General features: G+C 41.3%; 1 protein-coding gene across 1 annotated transcript in view; it reads left to right on the forward strand.

Annotated features, from left to right (window-relative positions):
• FANCM (FA complementation group M) overlaps nucleotides 1-19,490 on the forward strand; it is a 154,533-nt gene that overhangs the window by 128,267 nt on the left and 6,776 nt on the right. Inside the window, exons 14-18 of the mRNA XM_065402508.1 lie at nucleotides 3,538-5,542; nucleotides 11,845-11,927; nucleotides 12,028-12,096; nucleotides 13,805-13,939; nucleotides 14,783-14,936. Coding sequence (XP_065258580.1) covers nucleotides 3,538-5,542; nucleotides 11,845-11,927; nucleotides 12,028-12,096; nucleotides 13,805-13,939; nucleotides 14,783-14,936 — 2,446 coding nt within the window. The remainder of the gene's footprint in view (nucleotides 1-3,537; nucleotides 5,543-11,844; nucleotides 11,928-12,027; nucleotides 12,097-13,804; nucleotides 13,940-14,782; nucleotides 14,937-19,490) is intronic.

Raw genomic sequence — 19,490 nt, forward strand, 5'->3', positions numbered from 1 at the left:
TCAATAATTCTAGACAAGGTTGTTGGTTTAATACAACAATGTGAGAGAGAGGGTTGTTTTTCTCTTTCTCATGACCTACTTTACTGAGCAGCTGATGCACTATTGAAACTTGCTAGATTGTGGAGTAGTTTATCAGATGACATTTTAAGTCTTTAGAAATTGTATGTATTCAGGCTAAAATGTGACTTTTGTAACTGTCTTTGCACCCATCAGTAAGTAGTAAGCAGTCTTGTTTGGAGAAACCATTTTGTATGATTTAGCGTTGCACTATAACAAACTAGAACATTTATGTAACTCCTTGTAAGCCTGAAATTAGGACAGATGTTAGAAGATTTTTGAGCACTGGCCACGTAGACATGACACACAGTTCTGTATGCCTGTTTTAAGTAGCTCATATATAAATTGGCTGTACATTATACATGTTCTACTGGATATTGGGAAATCTACACTTATATCTTTAGATATTAATTTGTCAAATTACCTTTTGATTCTTAAATTGGTTTTCCAGTGTATATAGTTATACTTAATGCACAGAGAACTAAGAATGAAGCCTGCTGAATTCTCTATATCTTAGATTCCTTTAAAGTCTATCAAGCATTGATGAAAATGGATCCCAGAGTTGAAAGTGTATTACAAACTAATAGCTTTTGTTAACTGTCATTGATTCTTCAAAGTTTCTAAAAAGCTATGATAAAACTTCGTCTTTCCTTTTTCCTTCATGATATTGCCTCAGCAGACACTATAGAAATTGCATACCCTGTCACAGAAGAGACAGAACTCTTTTCAGAGTAATAAGTAGTTTTTGGGGGGCGGGAGTTATAAATGCGCATACATGCTGTTTTGGATACAGTTTTCTTTAAATCCACAGTATAGAAGCCCCCTCCATAATCCCTTCCCTGTCTTTCATTACTACTTTCTGCTTGCTGGTGGTTACAGAAAATAACCTTCTTGTGGTTTCCCTAAACGAGAGTGGAGTTTAGGTTCAAATTTTGATCACTTTCTCTTATTTAAATGAGAGTGTGAGAGAGAGAACATTTAAACTGGATTTTTTATATATAGTTTGGTGTTAAGTTGTTTCTAGTATGCAGTAGTTACTGAAGTTTTTCAGGGAAGGATCCAAGATTCTCTGGATCCAGGACTGAGGGCTAGTCTACATTGGCAATGTTAAAGCGCTGCCGCGGCAGCGCTGTAACATGGCATGTGTAGCCACGGCAGAGTGCTGGGAGCGCTCTAAAAAACCCACCTCCACCAGGGGCGTAGCTACCAGTGCTTGTGCACTGTCTACACTGGCACTTTACAGCGCTGAAACTTGCTGCGCTCGGGGGGGTGTTTTTTCACACCCGAGCGAGAAAGTTGCAGCACACCCGAGCGAGAAAGTTGTAAAGTGCCAGTGTAGACAAGCCCTAAGTCTGAAGATATGAGGTAGTTTAACAGAAGATCAAAGTATCTAGTCTGAGAGGCTCTGAATGCTTCTCAGTTTCCCTCACAATCTTCTTCAGAGAGAAAACCCCTACCAGTCATTTGTGTTCCACATTTGGTAAGGAGTTGGAGCTACAGGTTGGTTCCTGTTGTGTTTCTAGGGTTTTCAGGGGTTGACACAGCCTCCTCCAATCCAAGCAATGGATCCTTTGAGCTGGTGGGGTCTTTGTAACCAGCTTTTCCTTCAGAGATTGTTTTAAGGCCTTTGTTTGCCTTACAAAGGGAACCCTTGTTGGGCTTGTCAGATCAGAGCCTGACTTATTCACTGTTCAAGTCTCTACACAGACTTCAGATTTGCAGAGGAAAGCTGCAGGCTGTTGGGCCACAATATATTACTGCAGCTTCTGGGTTTTCTTTCTCGGCATTGTCTGTTTCCTGGAGTTGTGCTTCCTGGGCAGTTTCTTCTCTCTGGACTTTTCATCTCAGAAGGGATTTGGCCTAGAGCTCTACCTTTGCAGTTTGTCAGCTTTGTGAAAGAAGATCCTTCTTCTATGGATAAGGAGAGTGTGCACTCTTGAGTTCTGGGATTCCATCCCCTTAGAGGCAAGCCCTGCACAGGCTGACTAAGGAGGAATAGGCAGGGCCAGCATTGGAGCTTCCACCCCCTTAATTATTAGCCACAGATGATTCTGCCTTGATCTCTTCCTCTTCTATGGATGGCAACAGCCTTTCACTATCTAATGAGCAGAATGCTTGGAATTTTCAGTTACAGCCAACTTACACAGAGTTTGGCATACTACAGCTATTGAGAGGGAGAGCTTGCATTCCCGGTGAATGAAGAGCGTCTAGATCCTGCTAGGGAGATGTTGAACCACCCATGTGCATAAAATAAGAGGCAAAGATCTTCAAAAGTCTCTAGTGATTTGGGGTGACTGATCTGAGACAGCTTCAGGAGGACCAATTTTCTGAAAATGCTGCTCTCTGCAAAAATCAGAGCCTCTTTAAAGTGTCTTAAGTGGGCCACCAAAAAACTTGAGGCACCCAAAATCTCTTGGCACTTCTAGAAAACTTGGCTAGTCTCTTTGTCAAGTCTGCAGGGAGGGTTTGAAACTGTAATTCCAGCAGATCTGATTTTGTCAGTAGTTTACAAGACGTCACACTTTAGAGGAAAGGCTTTTTAATCTGTGCTGGTGGACAGCTTGCGCAGTTTGGGAGGAAGGCATATTCCTCAGAGAGTCCTATTTCAAGAATGACAAAATATTGAGGCATTATAGCTATTCCCACTGGACAAACTATACACTGGACACTTGGCTTGGGTGTATCCAAAAGGAGAGTAGATATCCTGGCCATTAAGGAAGGATGGAAAGTAGCTAGATATTCCTTAAAGATACCATCACTACAAGATTTTCACCGCTGGATCTCAAGTTCCCAGCACAAGATGGAGCAGAACTCCTATAGCTCTAAGAATTTTTGACTTTCTGATACAGTAATAATTCCAGCAACTCATGGGACCTACTCCAGTACTTAGTTATGGTGATTTGATCTTTGGTCATGCCTCTTTCCATTCTAGCACTCTTGACTCTGAAATTCAGATCTTTGGATTGAGATGCAAGCACAGATGGTGAAAGGGGCTTATTCTCCCACTGGTGGAGCTGAACTGGCTGCAGCAGCAATGGGTATTTTAAGAAAAAAAATCCAAATGTAGATAATGTCATGAAGGAGAAAAGTTAACTATTATTCTACGAATTATACTTTTAGTTAACTGCTAGTATTAAGTCAGCAGAGGAAACAGAATATCATGCATTGTAGATTCTGTTAAAACACTACCTTTTAATTTTTGGTGGGTTTTGTTTGTTTGTTTTTAAAAAGACTTAGGCCATAATTTTCAACCCTGGATACCTAAATATGTATGTAAGAACTGAACTTCAGGCAAATTTCATTGGAAAAATTTGGCCTTAGAATCCAAAGGAATTTTCTCTATCCCATTTTCAAGGGTAGTTAAACCTTGGGCCTAGAATCTTGGCATTTATTTTAAATGGCTTTATGAAAATGTCTGTAAACCTAAATCTATTTGTTTTTATCTGATTTTAAATGTTCCATTTGTTTGTTTCTCACCAGGGAGACTGCAGCTATGAACTGGAAATTCAGCCTTATTTAAATCTGGACGATGTTAAAACTTCAAATGCTCAAAGGAGTAAATGTCTTCCCACCTGCAACTCCGAGGCTCAGAAGGCATTTTTATCCAGAAAAAACATGGCACGAGGATCAAAAGTAAAACTTGGTTCATATTCCTTAAGCGAACTTGATACAGAATGTATTTCACTGTTTAAAACAACCAACTTCAAGACCACAAAAAGAACATCTGCATTAAATTTGAAAGTGCCTGCACCATGTACAGAAGTTAACATTTTAGATTCTTTTTCAACTGCAGAGGACCCCGTTTCTGAATGTACTGTACATAAAAGTCTACCAGATGATAACAGAGAAAATGTGACATTTCACTTAAATGAATTTACTGCCCCAAGTGATCTCAGTGGAAATGTCACTAGCTGTGCAAATAAAATAGTAAAGGAATGTAAATCTGTAAATCAAGCCTGTAGTTCACTGGACAGAAACTGTGCAGATTCTGGTTACAGCAGCTTCACAGAGGAGAAATCACTGGTTTCATGTAGCTTGTTTTACCTACCTGAAGCAGAGTTGGATTCATTTGCACTCACAACTCCAGCTGAGGATCCTTCATTGATAAAAATAATATTAACAAATGTAAAAAGGCTTTTGTCACAGTCTCCTCCACCTTTGAATAAACTCCATGATTGTGAAGGATTGGAGAGAACCAGAGAAAATGAAATCCAGCAGCCTGTTCCTTTTCAAAAAGTTATTTCCAACACATTCACAGAGGGATTGCAGGGCAAAACCTCTGTCTCTTTCACAAAGTTCCAAAATCCATCACTTCCCCCTCAGAAATGCTCAGAATTAAATGTCTCCAGTAAACTGTGTTCCTCTATAAGTAATTGTCCTTCAGAATCAAGCTTCCTTTATGAGGCTTTTGTTGGCAAGACAAATAATGGTCTTAGCTGGGACGACATCTTCGACTGTGAAAATGGAAAGCACACAGAAATTCAAAAGGACAATCTAACAATGGTAGATCATGCTCTGACAAATAGCCCTTCAGACCTTAATTCAGTTGACGGGTATAAAGAGGATTCTGAAAAGTTCCAGGAAAATATGGCCACTGACCAAGATGAGAGCATAAATTTATTTGAAGATGAACATTTTTCTGATGCTAACAATGCAAGCCTTTCTAAGTACAATTGCAACAAACTTTTAATGTCATCAGATTTGTGTGATGAAGATGCACCAAGTGCTGGACAAATTTCTGAAGGGCATATTTCAGATGAGTGCTTTCTAGACAGTGATGCAAACCCCAAAGAATCATTAATAAGCTGTAGAACCAGAACTTTGAAAATATCTGAAAATATGGATATTGTAAGCAAACAATTTCCGGATAATGAAGATCTTTATGACTGTTCTCAGGAATTGTTCCCTGTTAACTTTGATCTAGGGTTTTCTATTCAAGAGTCTGAGGATGAACAAACAGACATGAATAGTAGTAGTATTCAAAACTCAGATGGTATCTTTGGCACTCATGTAGATGTTAAACCTACTAGCGGTGAAAATGAGTCATCAAATGATAACTTGAGACATCCATCTACACCAAAATTGAAAGATGAAAGCATTGCAAGAACAAACTTTTCTACACCATTGTCCTCACAAAATCAGAGAACTAATCGAGTAAAACTGACTGAAAACTGTATCCCAATCATTTCTCCTATGAAGCTAACAGAAGAAAAGGAACATGGATCATATGATTCTTTAGCTTCTGCATTTTCCACACCGAAAGGTAGAAAGGTTATGAATGTTAAAGTCCTCAAAAGAATTTCTATGAATGCTTTTTCTGGAGTCAGACAGGAAATTCCCCAGATGCTGCCTACAAATAAAGTAAATACCAACACTGTTAAAGTCGTGCTAAGTTCAGCTTTTGATACACCAGATCTCCCCTCAGGAAAGACTGAAAACCTGGACCATAGACAGCTGCATGTTTCCCAGAAGTTTCCTATTGAAGGTAAGGTGTCCGCTGTAGTTAATTAAAAGGTTGCTCATGCTTCCATTAAAAAAAAAAAAAAAATCTTCCTGTAGAATTTAATAATTCATGGGTCCTCAACCTTTAGGTTGTGACATCAGGAGTGTGGGGAAGAAGCACAACCCCTAGATTTCCGGGGGGGGGGGGGAAGCAACCTTTATGGCTCTGTGGGGATGGTTCCCCAAACTCTCTTGGATGGTTAACACAGTATGGATAATGTTGTACGCAGATTGCCAGAGCATCAGCTAATAACTCCTACCAGTCTTACTGATAGGAATAAATTATTTTCTCATCACCCTTGAGCTATCATAAATGAAAGAATTATTCTTTGTTCAATAAGGGTTCCTTTGGATTACAGCTGAGAATGTTTTTTTATTGGCAGCATTCAGACTCAGCAGTGGGTTATACAATCTGATTTTTGAGGGGAGAAGGAAGAGAAATGTTTTGAGCATAATCCTAAGGAACTTTAGTTTCTATAAAGCTTGCCTCACATTTCACTTGCCTTTTCTTGGTTAACATGCAGAATACATATTTAAACGTGTTTGTTTCAGGCTGAATGACTATGAGTACTGCAGCAATTGGGTCTAGGTTAAACCCCTAAAATCTGTGCACAAGTACTGTTAGTGTGAACATGTGAGATGCAATTATGTGAACTGTAGCTGCCTTTAAAGCCTCTTTTTAATCCTCTCAGTGTCTTATTTGTAATCATCCTGATCTGTTACTCTGTAACCCCTAAATCCATGCTTTCACATTTCTGTATCATTGTTCTAAATGGGACAGAAATTGTATTGACAGATCTGTTTAATTTTAATTGCTCGGTGACTGACTTGCATGGTAAATATTTCCTGACAATAACGTCTGCTGGAACGTGGATTGCCTTTATAAATGTCAGTTTATAAAGGTCTCTCTCTCTCTCTCTCTCTCTCTCTCTCTCTCTCTCTCTCTCTCTCTCTCTCTCTCTCTCTCTCTCTCCGTGTGTGTGTATGTGTGTGATCTTCTATTTCTCTCCCTTGTTCTAGGTGCATCTATACCACAAAATTCATAAATTCCATAATCCTGTCCTTAAAAGCCCAAACCTTCCCATCTGAGCAGGGCCACCAGTCTTCTCTTCCCTCCTCTGTCCCTCCAGCCTACTTATCTCCAAATAACCTTGAACTACTTTTGACAATAATCAAGATCTAATGTTACTGAACTTGATTCTTAGGGCATACTGAGGTTTGCTTCATGGTTTCATTATTACTCTTAAATGTTGAAAATAACCCACTGCTGAGCAGTCCTTTCCTGCAGCTGAAGAGTTTTCTCTTCTCCCCCTCCGCCCGCCCTGCACCTTCTCAGTCTCTCCAGTTATTGGATTCTCTAAAGTCTCTTGTTTGTTTGTTTTTTGTTTGTTTTTGCCAGAAACCTAGGTTCCTTCTAGAATCTGTGTGAGGCACATTTCTGGGACTCGCACTTCTCACTGTGCTATGTCTATATCTGGTCAGTCTTCAGGATGTTTGAGCAAGCAACTTCAGTAAACACTTAAATTCACTAAATTTAAAAAACAAATTAAACCTAGTTAAAAAAACTAGAATTAGTGAATTAGGTCAGTTATTTCCAACTAGAACAAGATGTAGTGAATAATCATAATCAGGTAAGTGGGGAACATGGAGACCTGGGAGATGGGTCGGAAACGAGAGGGAGTGTGGGCTATATTGGCAGAGAGAAAGGAGGGTCAGGACAAAACTGGGAGGAAAGATCAAACCAGTATCTTAGATGCCTATATACAAATGCGAGAAGTATGGGTAATAAGCAGGAAGAACTGGAAGTGCTAATAAATAAATACAACTATGACATTGTTGGCATCACTGAAACTTGGTGGGATAATACACATGATTGGAATGTTGGTGTGGATGGATACAGCTTGCTCAGGAAGGATAGACAGGGGGAAAAAGGGAGGAGGTGTTGCCTTATATATTAAAAATGTACACACTTGGACTGAGGTAGAGATGGACATAGGAGATGGAAGTGTTGAGAGTCTCTGGGTTAGGCTAAAAGGGGTAAAAAACAAGGGTGATGTCATGCTAGGAGTCTACTACAGGCCACCTAACCAGGTGGAAGAGGTGGATGAGGCTTTTTTTAAACAACTAACAAAATCATCCAAAGCCCAAGATTTGGTGGTGATGGGGGACTTCAACTATCCGGATATATGTTGGGAAAATAACACAGCGGGGCACAGACTATCCAACAAATTCTTGGACTGCATTGCAGACAACTTTTTATTTCAGAAGGTTGAAAAAGCTACTAGGGGGGAAGCTGTTCTAGACTTGATTTTAACAAATAGGGAGGAACTCGTTGAGAATTTGAAAGTAGAAGGCAGCTTGGGTGAAAGTGATCATGAAATCATAGAATTTGCAATTCTAAGGAAGGGTAGAAGGGAGAACAGCAAAATAGAGACAATGGATTTCAGGAAGGCGGATTTTGGTAAGCTCAGAGAGCTGATAGGTAAGGTCCCATGGGAATCAAGACTGAGGGGAAAAACAACTGAGGAGAGTTGGCAGTTTTTTAAAGGGACACTATTAAGGGCCCAAAAGCAAGCTATTCCGCTGGTTAGGAAAGATAGAAAATGTGGCAAAAGACCACCTTGGCTTAACCACGAGATCTTGCATGATCTAAAAAATAAAAAGGAGTCATACAAAAAATGGAAACTAGGACAGATTACAAAGGATGAATATAGGCAAACAACACAGGAATGCAGGGGCAAGATTAGAAAGGCAAAGGCACAAAATGAGCTCAAACTAGCTACGGGAATAAAGGGGAACAAGAAGACTTTTTATCAATACATTAGAAGCAAGAGGAAGACCAAAGACAGGGTAGGCCCACTGCTTAGTGAAGAGGGAGAAACAGTAACAGGAAACTTGGAAATGGCGGAGATGCTTAATGACTTCTTTGTTTCGGTCTTCACCGGGAAGTCTGAAGGAATGCCTAACATAGTGAATGCTAATGGGAAGGGGGTAGGTTTAGCAGATAAAATAAAAAAAGAACAAGTTAAAAATCACTTGGCCTGCAAGTCACCAGGGCCTGATGAAATGCATCCTAGAATACTCAAGGAGCTAATAGAGGAGGTATCTGAGCCTCTAGCTATTATCTTTGGAAAATCATGGGAGACGGGAGAGATTCCAGAAGACTGGAAAAGGGCAAATATAGTGCCCATCTATAAAAAGGGAAATAAAAACAACCCAGGAAACTACAGGCCAGTTAGTTTAACTTCTGTGCCAGGGAAGATAATGGAGCAAGTAATTAAGGAAATCATCTGCAAACACTTGGAAGGTGGTAAGGTGATAGGGAACAGCCAGCATGGATTTGTAAAGAACAAATCATGTCAAACCAATCTGATAGCTTTCTTTGATAGGATAACGAGTCTTGTGGATAAGGGAGAAGCTGTGGATGTGGTATACCTAGACTTTAGTAAGGCATTTGATACGGTCTTGCATGATATTCTTATCGACAAACTAGGCAAATACAATTTAGATGGGGCTACTATAAGGTGGGTGCATAACTGGCTGGATAACCGTACTCAGAGAGTTGTTATTAATGGTTCCCAATCCTGCTGGAAAGGCATAACGAGTGGGGTTCCGCAGGGGTCTGTTTTGGGACCGGCTCTGTTCAATATCTTCATTAACGACTTAGATATTGGCATAGAAAGTACGCTTATTAAGTTTGCGGATGATACCAAACTGGGAGGGATTGCAACTGCTTTGGAGGACAGGGTCATAATTCAAAATGATCTGGACAAATTGGAGAAATGGTCTGAGTTAAACAGGATGAAGTTTAACAAAGACAAATGCAAAGTGCTCCACTTAGGAAGAAAAAATCAGTTTCACACATACAGAATGGGAAGAGACTGTCTAGGAAGGAGTACGGCAGAAAGGGATCTAGGGGTTATAGTGGACCACAAGCTAAATATGAGTCAACAGTGTGATGCTGTTGCAAAAAAAGCAAACATGATTCTGGGATGTATTAACAGGTGTGTTGTGAGCAAGACACGAGAAGTCATTCTTCCGCTCTACTCTGCTCTGGTTAGGCCTCAGCTGGAGTATTGTGTCCAGTTCTGGGCACCGCATTTCAAGAAAGATGTGGAGAAATTGGAAAGGGTCCAGAGAAGAGCAACAAGAATGATTAAAGGTCTTGAGAACATGACCTATGAAGGAAGGCTGAAAGAATTGGGTTTGTTTAGTTTGGAAAAGAGAAGACTGAGAGGGGACATGATAGCAGTTTTCAGGTATCTAAAAGGGTGTCATAAGGAGGAGGGAGAAAACTTGTTCACCTTAGCCTCTGAGGATAGAACAAGAAGCAATGGGCTTAAACTGCAGCAAGGGAGGTCTAGGTTGGACATTAGGAAAAAGTTCCTAACTGTCAGGGTGGTTAAACACTGGAATAAATTGCCTAGGGAGGTTGTGGAATCTCCATCTCTGGAGATATTTAAGAGTAGGTTAGATAAATGTCTATCAGGGATGGTCTAGACAGTATTTGGTCCTGCCATGCGGGCAGGGGACTGGACTCGATGACCTCTCGAGGTCCCTTCCAGTCCTAGAATCTATGAATCATAGAAACATAGAATATCAGGGTTGGAAGGGACCTCAGGAGGTCATCTAGTCCAACCCCCTGCTCAAAGCAGGACCAATCCCCAACTAAATCATCCCAGCCAGGGCTTTGTCAAGCCTGACCTTAAAAACCTCCAAAGAAGGAGATTCCACCACCTCCCTAGGTAACCCATTCCAGTGCTTCACTACCCTCCTAGTGAAAAACATTTTCCTAAAATCCAACCGAAACCTCCCCCACTGCAACTTGAGACCATTACTCTTTGTTCACTAGGAGGGTGGTGAAGCACTGGAATGGGTTACCTAGGGAGGTGGTGGGAATCTCCTTCCTTAGAGGTTTTTAAGGTCAGGCTTGACAAAGCCCTGGCTGGGATGATTTAGTTGGGAATTGATTCTGCTTTGAGCAGGGGTCTGGACTAGATGATCTCCTGAGGTCCCTTCCAACCCTGATAGTCTATGATTCTAGCCATTCGGTCCCTAGTCTGTAGAAGTGCATGGGATTTTCCGTCCTAAGTGCAGGACTCTGCACTTGTCCTTGTTGAACCTCATCAGATTTCTTTTGGCCCAATCCTCTAATTTGTCTAGGTCCCTCTGCATCCTATCCCTACCCTCCAGCGTATCTACCGCTCCTCCCAGTTTCATGTCATCTGCAAACTTGCTGAGGGTGTAGTCCACGCCTCCTCCAGATCATTAATGAAGATATTGAACAAAACCGGCCCCATGACTGACCCTTGGGGCACTCTGCTTGATACCGGCTGCCAACTAGACATGGAGCCATTGATCACTACCCGTTGAGCCCGACGATCTAGCCAGCTTTCTATCCACCTCATAGTCCATTCATCCAGCCCATACTTCTTTAACTTGCTGGCAAGAATAAGGAGCATTACAATTTAATGTTTGAAGACCTTGCTATAGAAGTGCTAGGTATTATGACTTATTAGTGCTTCTCCCTAAAGTAGTAAAACCAATGTTCACCTCACCTTCATTCCGTTGCAAGCACCAAAATTAAAAATAAATAAATAAAGAACCTTGCCAATTGTGGCTATAGCAAGTCTCAGGCACACCTTGGAGAAAGAAATTAGAGAAGGTGAAAGGACTGCTAAAATAGCCTTTTGATGGCTCTTACTGGCAAACTAGAAAACTCATCAGAGAACATCCCTCTGTCAAGGAACTCCATGTAAGAGTCACAATGGACAGCTATATCTTGGGCAATGTAGGGAATATGGTATCTTTCAGAATACATCAAACAGGGTATAATTCTTTGTAGTTCACTAGAAAATTAATACACAGACTGTTGCAGATTTGGTAAAAAGAGTTTTCAGTCAGTTCCACTTCTCTTCAGGGTGTGCTGGAACAAAACAAGAATGTGGTGACTAAAAAGAAAATAAATACTTAACTTGTTCACTACTAATATGGGGTTTTACCCTCTTACTTTATTCCCTCCACTCTTCATCTTCTGTGCTGCATGGGTAATTACTTCAATGCAAAGAAATACACTGTAAACCTCACTTTCCTTGTATCTCAGTAGGAAAATACTTGTTTTGGTTACCAGGGCTAACAGGAACAATACTTACTACATACATCAATAAATAATTATTTTTTTTAGTCATCTTCAAAGCCAGATAGATTTTGATTGTTTGGTTAGAGCTATATTGTGTGGTGGAGAATACATTTTCTTATGTTTGTTATCTGTTTACCACTCCTCAGTAGGAAGTAGCAGCGAAAGTGAAGAAGAGATTATTTTCCAAAGGAAAAATAAGAAAAAAGGAAATGTTTTGAAGTCTCCTGATGTGAGTCATTCAAAAAAAAAAAGAAAGTTTCATTAAACGCCAAAGCAAAACTCCTATCTGGAATCCGTAATTACATTTTAATTTATTTCTCTTTACCAAGGTTAAGAATAACAGTGATTTTGAATCACCAGTTCATGCTGTCAAGAAGCGTAGGCATCCACTTAACACAGTAAGTAAATGCTTGAACAAGACATAAAGAAAATGTGTAAAAAAAACCAATTTCACTCAGCTTATTTTAAAATGGCAAACACTTTCCCAATCACTATAGAATCTTTCCTACTTAAAGAAAAAAAAAACTGCTTTGGTGTACTATAAGGGACGCTGACTCACTAACAGAAAGCATGCAAAATACAGCAAAGTAAAGCTTACAGTGCATTTTAAAATGTGCTGAGGGACAGCATCTCTTGCAAAATGGCCTCCTCTTCATTCTAATTCTAATTCTAATCTTTAATTTCTCAAATTTTGGCTCTTAGTCACATTTTTGGATGCAAACTTAATTTCTGAAATACTCCCTTCACAGGGTGAAAATCAAGCTTTTCTAAAGGTCTTAGAGGATATCTGAAACTTTTAGAAAAACAGCATTTGGAAAATAAAATTGGGGGAGCCAGTCTTAGGGTATGTATGGTAGATTATTTCGCGGACTAGCTATGCTAGTGTCTTCCTTTCCCCCTCACTCCCCTCTTCCTGCCTCCAAAGCTGTCTAGTCCAGTTGCTAGTTGGATAGATCTCTTCCACATCACTCAAGCCACCATTGCAAATGACATTAACTGGCAACTTTGGCATTCTCTGGAGTGAAGCCCAGCAAGTCAGCTGCTGTCACCCCTGCCCTTCTGGAAACAACAAAGACAATACAATTCTGGGAAATGTTGGATTTCAGTTCCACGGCTCGTCTGTATGTTGTCCTTTAATTAAAAAGTAAAACTAGAACGAATTTCCCGTTTCAGGTAGGCAAATAGCAGCAGACTCTGCAGTAGCTTGAATGATTTAAACTAAGGCTTGTGTACACAGTTTTTTGCACTGATTTTACAAAATTGTTGTAAAAACTAATTTAATTAAATTTGTACGTACTCCTAGTGTGGACACACTCACATTGGTTTAAGCCAATTTATATCAGTTTAGCTATTTTAATTTAAATACCATTTATACTTAGCAGTATATTTAAAAAATATCAAATGGTTAAATAAAACTGATTTGGGGTTTTAAGACTTTATGTTTAAAAAGTTAATTGGACAATGAATTAATAGATGTTTTGGCTTGCCTTTTGCAAAACCTAATCAAATGGAATATTATCCAGAACTGGAAACAAAGATTCACTTGTTTAAGTTGTTTATAAAGCTAAATCATTTATGTTGAGCTTTTAGAACTAGCTCATCAGGGGCCTGATCCAGGACCAAAAGCATCTGACCCAAACTCACTAGAATGTTTCTTTCTTCTTTCCCTTTGTCCCCTAAATATCTTATTTAAGATGCATATGGAGGTGTATGTGGCAATGAAGTATACATTCACAGGTTTAAGAACAGAGCCGCTCTCCTTATAAGGATTAGTAAAATAAGAGTCGTGCTACCAATAAGCCCACAAAGCTTTCATATCATATTTGACTTGATCTCTTTTCCAAATGACATAAGCTTCCTTCTCCCTTCCTCAGAAATGGATGCCTTCCTTATTTCATTGAAAGATTACTACTAATGTTCTTTATGTGGGAGTATAATAATCAACATATCAGACTCACAGATTACTTAGGTCAGAGATTCTCAAACTGGGGCTGTGCCCCACTTTCTTAGATAATAGTTGATATTGAAGAATAGCAACTGAATAATTATGAATGGTTACATGACAGTCTTTTTCCTATTCACTGAAGTGTTTGTAACATACTCTAGTCAGACTTATCTAGTGATGAGGGCATGGATTTTCACAAGAAATCAAACAGGACTGTGGATTGCGACATGAGCCATAACAAGAAACAACTAAAAGGTGTCAAAAGGCAAAAGAGTAATGACAACTTTATGTTCAAGGTAAGAGCTTTACATGTTGCTGTTGATATGCTTTTTGTATGGATCTTAAAGGCTTGGAATAGTTAGCATTTAAATTATAATATAGTTAACTATTAGGTTTTGCAATATTATATACACATATGTCAAGGCTGATTTCCCCACTCTGGCACTTCGAGTGCAGAAGGAGGGGGCCCGCAAGGATTTAAAAAATTAATACTGGCCACTCCAGGCTTGTATTAAATTCCCAAGGTTACAGCTTCTCTCTGACCTTGGATGGGTAGATGCTGCCACCACCCAAGTGCAAAAAACCTTGTGAAACCAGAAAGGCGAGGTTGGGAATTCCTTCCTGTGGGGTACCCTCAAGCCGTTTCACCCCCCATCCTCCAGGGAAGAGCTGAGAAAGAAAAACAAAGGAAATCATCTGTTGCCACCTGCTAATTAAACAACATGTGCACAAACCTCTTAGACACACAAATCCAATCCTGTTCTTAAAAAGGGGTAAATTTTATTAAAAACCAAAAGAAAATATATTTGGATCTTAGGCTTTTACTAGATTTAAAAATCCCATTTACAAAAATTAAGCATCAAGAATATTCTAACAACTCAGGGACTATATGCTCTCTGCTTTCAGCATTTGACTCAGCCCCCATTTTGTCTTTGGCTACTCCTTTCTAACCTAAGTTGCAGGACTTTGTACTCTTTCATGGCTTTCTCTTCCTTTGATTTCAAAGTCTGACATATAAAATCTGTGGTCATCGGAGAGCCCTGTGTCTCCTGATTTCATTAATTGATTTTACTTATCTACAGTATGAGTTCCTCTGAAGTATGCTACTGTAAATTACTCACTTGTTTGCATTTTCGTAGAGTGAAGCCAGACAATTTTTAGATGAAGAAGCTGAGCTTTCCCTACGAGAGGCAGAGGATATTTCATCTGATGAGAGTGATTCAGAGAATGAACCAAACTCCTCACTCAATCAATTCCTTAATGATGAGACACAGTTCACAGAGGTTTTAAATGGTAAATGAAGAAAATCACTTTCCCTTCTATTAAAACAGTGTTTGAGATTTTTATTTGTTTTTTCTCTTGAAGGTCTGATCTCACAGATAACCATTAGACACATTTTATCGAGGAACATACTGCATAAAAGGCCAAATATTTCCATGCGGTGAAAGCCACATGTGTAAAAAGGGGGAGATACACAATGTCCAATTGTTGTATGTGAGATCTGAGAAAGAAAGGAGAAGGATGGGAAGGAGGGTGTGTTGGAGAGGAAAAGGGGAAGATTTTCTAGTGGAAGTGAGAGGTGTGTGTGTGTGGACAAGGAATTTTAGCTGAGGCAATGTTCCACATGCCCCCTTTTACTTCCTTTCTCTCTCCCCCATTTGCTTTCATCATGTGGGGGCAGCTGCTTCTCCTCTTTCCCCCCCACCCCCCACTTTCCTTCCTTACGCTGCAGGGCATGTGGACTCTGAAAGGCTTGGAATCACATACTGCATCTGACCCCAGGCACGGGGACCTGTCCTGCTGCTGGAGCTGGATGATTGGCTCCTGTTGGTGGTGGAGTGTGGAGGATTGATACAGTTTTCTTCTTAGGCGGGGGGTAGCCCTGGTGGGCTCCTTGTTTCATTCTCACCTTTAATCTAGTTGCTGGATCTCTTGTGATTCTGGGAGGTAGGCAGATCACCAGCTTTGGGGTCTGGAAGGGATTTTTCCCATATGGCAAAACTGACCAATTGCTATGTGGGTTTTCACTTTCTCTCCTATATCCTGGTTTTGAGGGGTTCCAATGACAATTGTCACAACTTGGGCAGGTTCCAGTGTGGGTGGAGGGGTAGAAAGGGTTGATGTGAGGTCCCTGTAACCCATGCAGCTGCTGGGCATTGGTATTGGGCACAGCCTTGCATTGAGAGAGGGTCACCTTTGTGTGACATGGCATATGGGTCCCTTCCTCTCATCTCTCCTACCTATGACATCAAGGAAGGGAGCAAGTCGGCAATTTGCCTTCCAGTCTGGGTAGGTTTGAGGCTGCAGAAGGGGGCATGGCTTTCACATCCACCCTCAAGTTCATAATCCACCAGGGCTATCTGTGCCAGGTAAGGTGCATTGGAACAGGTGCATTAGAACAACCCTGCGGGGTAGTTTGGAGTGGTCACTCCAGTTGGATAATAGTTTTAAATAAAGCAATAGCCACTGCATTTAACCCTGCTATGGTGTCTGTTTCTCATGGTGTTCACATCCACATCGATTTACAATGCACTTTATTCCTCACTGGGGGCTTCTGAGGTCTGACAGTGTCGTGCAAGGTTGAAGAAGCTCTTCAAGGATTGACGGATTATAACCAGGTTGTCTTTCCTTAAGTAATTTTTTCCCCCCCATTATGAATGTAGAGAACCCTCAATTTTCCATTCCAGTTGGACGCTGTCCGGATCTTTCTGGTCTCCTAGGACGATGCTTTTATATAAAGTGAGGATTATGACCAAGTGCTTTTTAAGATAAAATGGTGTGAACTTACTGATAAAGTTGAGGCAGCAAAGTTTTTCTGCTGGGATGATTCATTGTTTAGTACTTTTGTGGAAATGGTTGGCCGTGTGGGGGATGAGGCAGGACCAAGGAATTAGTAATCATAGAATCATAGAATATCAGGGTTGGAAGGGACCTCAGAAGGTCATCTAGTCCAACCCCCTGCTCAAAGCAGGACCAATCCCCAACTAAATCATACCAAAGCCTCTAAGATTCCACCACCTCGCTAGGTAACCCATTCCAATGCTTCACCACCCTCCTAGTGAAAAAGTTTTTCCTAATATCCAACCTACACCTCCCCCACTGCAACTTGAGACCATTACTCCTTGTTCTGTCATCTGCTACCACTGAGAACAGTCTAGATCCATCCTCTTTGGAACCCCCTTTCAGGTAGTTGAAAGCAGCTATCAAATCCCCCCTCATTCTTCTCTTCTGCAGACTAAATAATCCCAGTTCCCTCATCCTCTCCTCATAAGTCATGTGCTCCAGCCCCCTAATTATTTTTGTTGCCCTACACTGCACTTTTTTTCCCACATCCTTCTTGTAGTGTGAGGCCCAAAACTGGACACACTACTCCAGATGAGGCCTCACCAATGCCGAATAGAGGGGAATGATCACTTCCCTCAATCTGCTGGTAATGCTCCTTCTTGTACAGCCCAAAATGCCGTTAGCCTTCTTGGCAACAAGGGCACACAGTCGACTCATATCCAGCTTCCCGTCCACCGTAACCCCTAGGTCCTTTTCTGCAGAACTGCTGCCTAGCCACTCGGTCCCTAGTCTGTAGCAGTGCATGGGATTCTTCCATCCTAAGTGCAGGACTCTGCACTTGTCCTTGTTGAACCTCATCAGATTTCTTTTGGCCCAATCCTCTAATTCGTCTAGCTCCCTCTGTATCCTATCCCTACCTTCCAGCGTATCTACCACTCCTCCCAGTTTAGTGTCATCTGCAAACTTGCTGAGGGTGCAATCCACGCCATCCTCCAGAAAGTTAATGAAGATATTGAACAGAACTGGCCCCACGACCGACCCTTGGGGCACTCCGCTTGAAACCGCCTGCCAGCTAGACATGGAGCCATTGAGCACTACCCGTTGAGCCCAATGATCTAGCCAGCTTTCTCTCCACCTTATAGTCCATTCATCCAGCCCATACTTCTTTAACTTGCTGGCAAGAATACCGTGGGGGACCGTATCAGAAGCTTTGCTAAAGTCAAGGAATAACACGTCCACTGCTTTCCCCTCATCCACAGAGCCATTTATCTCATCATAGAAGGCAATTAGGTTAGTCAGGCATGACTTGCCCTTGGTGAATCCATGCTGACTGATCCTGATCACTTTCCTCTCCTCTAAGTGCTTCAGAATTGATTCTTTGAGAACCTGCTCCATGATTTTTCCAGGGACTGAGGTGAGGCTGACTGGCCTGTAGTTCCCCGGATCTTCCTCCTTCCCTTTTTTAAAGATGGGCACTACATTAGCCTTTTTTCAATCATACGGACCTCTCCCGATCGCCATGAGTTTTCAAAGATAATAGCCAATGGCTCTGCAATCACATCCGCCAACTCCTTTAGCACCCTCGGATGCAGCGCATCCAGTCCCATGGACTTGTGCTCGTCCAGCTTTTCTAAATAGTCCTGAACCACTTCTTTCTCCACAGAGGGCTGGTCACCTCCTCCCCATGCTGTGCTGCCCAGTGCAGTAGTCTGGGAGCTGACCATGTAATCGCAAGTGAAGTGAGTGGTTACTCCAGTAGATTGCTGTCTGAGGTTTGTTCCCCCGAGGAATAGATCTGGCAGATGGCCTATAAAATCTATTCTGCTTTCTATTCTGAATTATTCTTTTAGCAACAAGGATGCATTTTATACACTATGCCAGACTTATATCTGTTTCATTCCCCACTTTCTGCTCCCCAGTTCTGTATGGTCCTATATAAGGGGATGAGGGAGGAAGTAAGTATGACATTTGCAGAATACCGGCCAGGAAAATGTTGGAAATCACCAGCTTTGGAAACAAACATTTCATGTAGGGAGGTGGGAAGAAATTGATGCTAATGGAGGGTGTCATGTTCAGGTAGGTGCTCTGAGTCTGGAAGGCTAATTTTGTCTTTGAGGGAAGGATGTAGGAAAATGGATTCATCTTCACTTTGGTTTGATAGATTCTTAAAGGCGGTTACTGAGGAGTTTTTTCCTGCAGCTCAGGTCTCAGTTCTTCCCTGTTTATATTGGATTTCGATAACGCCGTCCCTGTTTTCCGAGTGACCCATGAAGAGAAGAGAAATAAATCTCTTAGTCTCTAAGGTGCCACAAGGGCTGCTTGTTGTTTTTGCTGATACAGACTAACACGGCTACCACTCTGAAACCTGTCACCATGAAGAGATTGTGGTTAGATCCATTTTCAGGGATGGTTTGGATGTTACAGATGCATGATGTCAGCCTTCTCTCTATTGGGAGCTATAATGAGCTTTCTGAGGTCTGCCAATTGGGAGAAATCTTATGGGACAAAGGAACGCGCCATACGGGGTCGGACCAATGGTCCATCTAGCCCAGTAGCCTGTCTTCCCACAATGGCAAATGGCAGGTTCTTTAGAGGGAATGAACAGAACAGGCAATCACTGAGTGATCCATTCCCAGTCGTCCACTCCCAGCTTCTGGCAAACACAGGCTAGGAACACCCGGAGCATAGGGTTGTATCCCTGACCATTCTGGCTAATAACCATTGATGGACCTGTCCTCCATGAACGTATCTAGTTCTTTTTTGGATCCTTTTATAGTTTTGGCCTTCACAACATCCCCTGGCAACGAGTTCCACAGGTAGACTGCGTTGTGTGAGGAAGTACTTCCTTTTGTTTTAAACCTGCTGCCTATTCATTTCATTGTGTGACTCCTAGTTCAGTGTTGATAGAAGACTGGGTAGGTCCAGTCCCCTATTTTGCCTAGAGCATGTGGGGATTTTGTGGGAGAATCTTGAGTCTTTATCAAGTCAGGAAAAATTTGAAGAGCTTGTTTTGGTATGGAATGTTACTTTGGGAGATACCTTTATGGAAATGTTTATTTTGTT

Source organism: Emys orbicularis, chromosome 4 (assembly GCF_028017835.1).
Source record: "Emys orbicularis isolate rEmyOrb1 chromosome 4, rEmyOrb1.hap1, whole genome shotgun sequence".
NCBI classification, from domain to species: Eukaryota; Metazoa; Chordata; order Testudines; family Emydidae; genus Emys; species Emys orbicularis.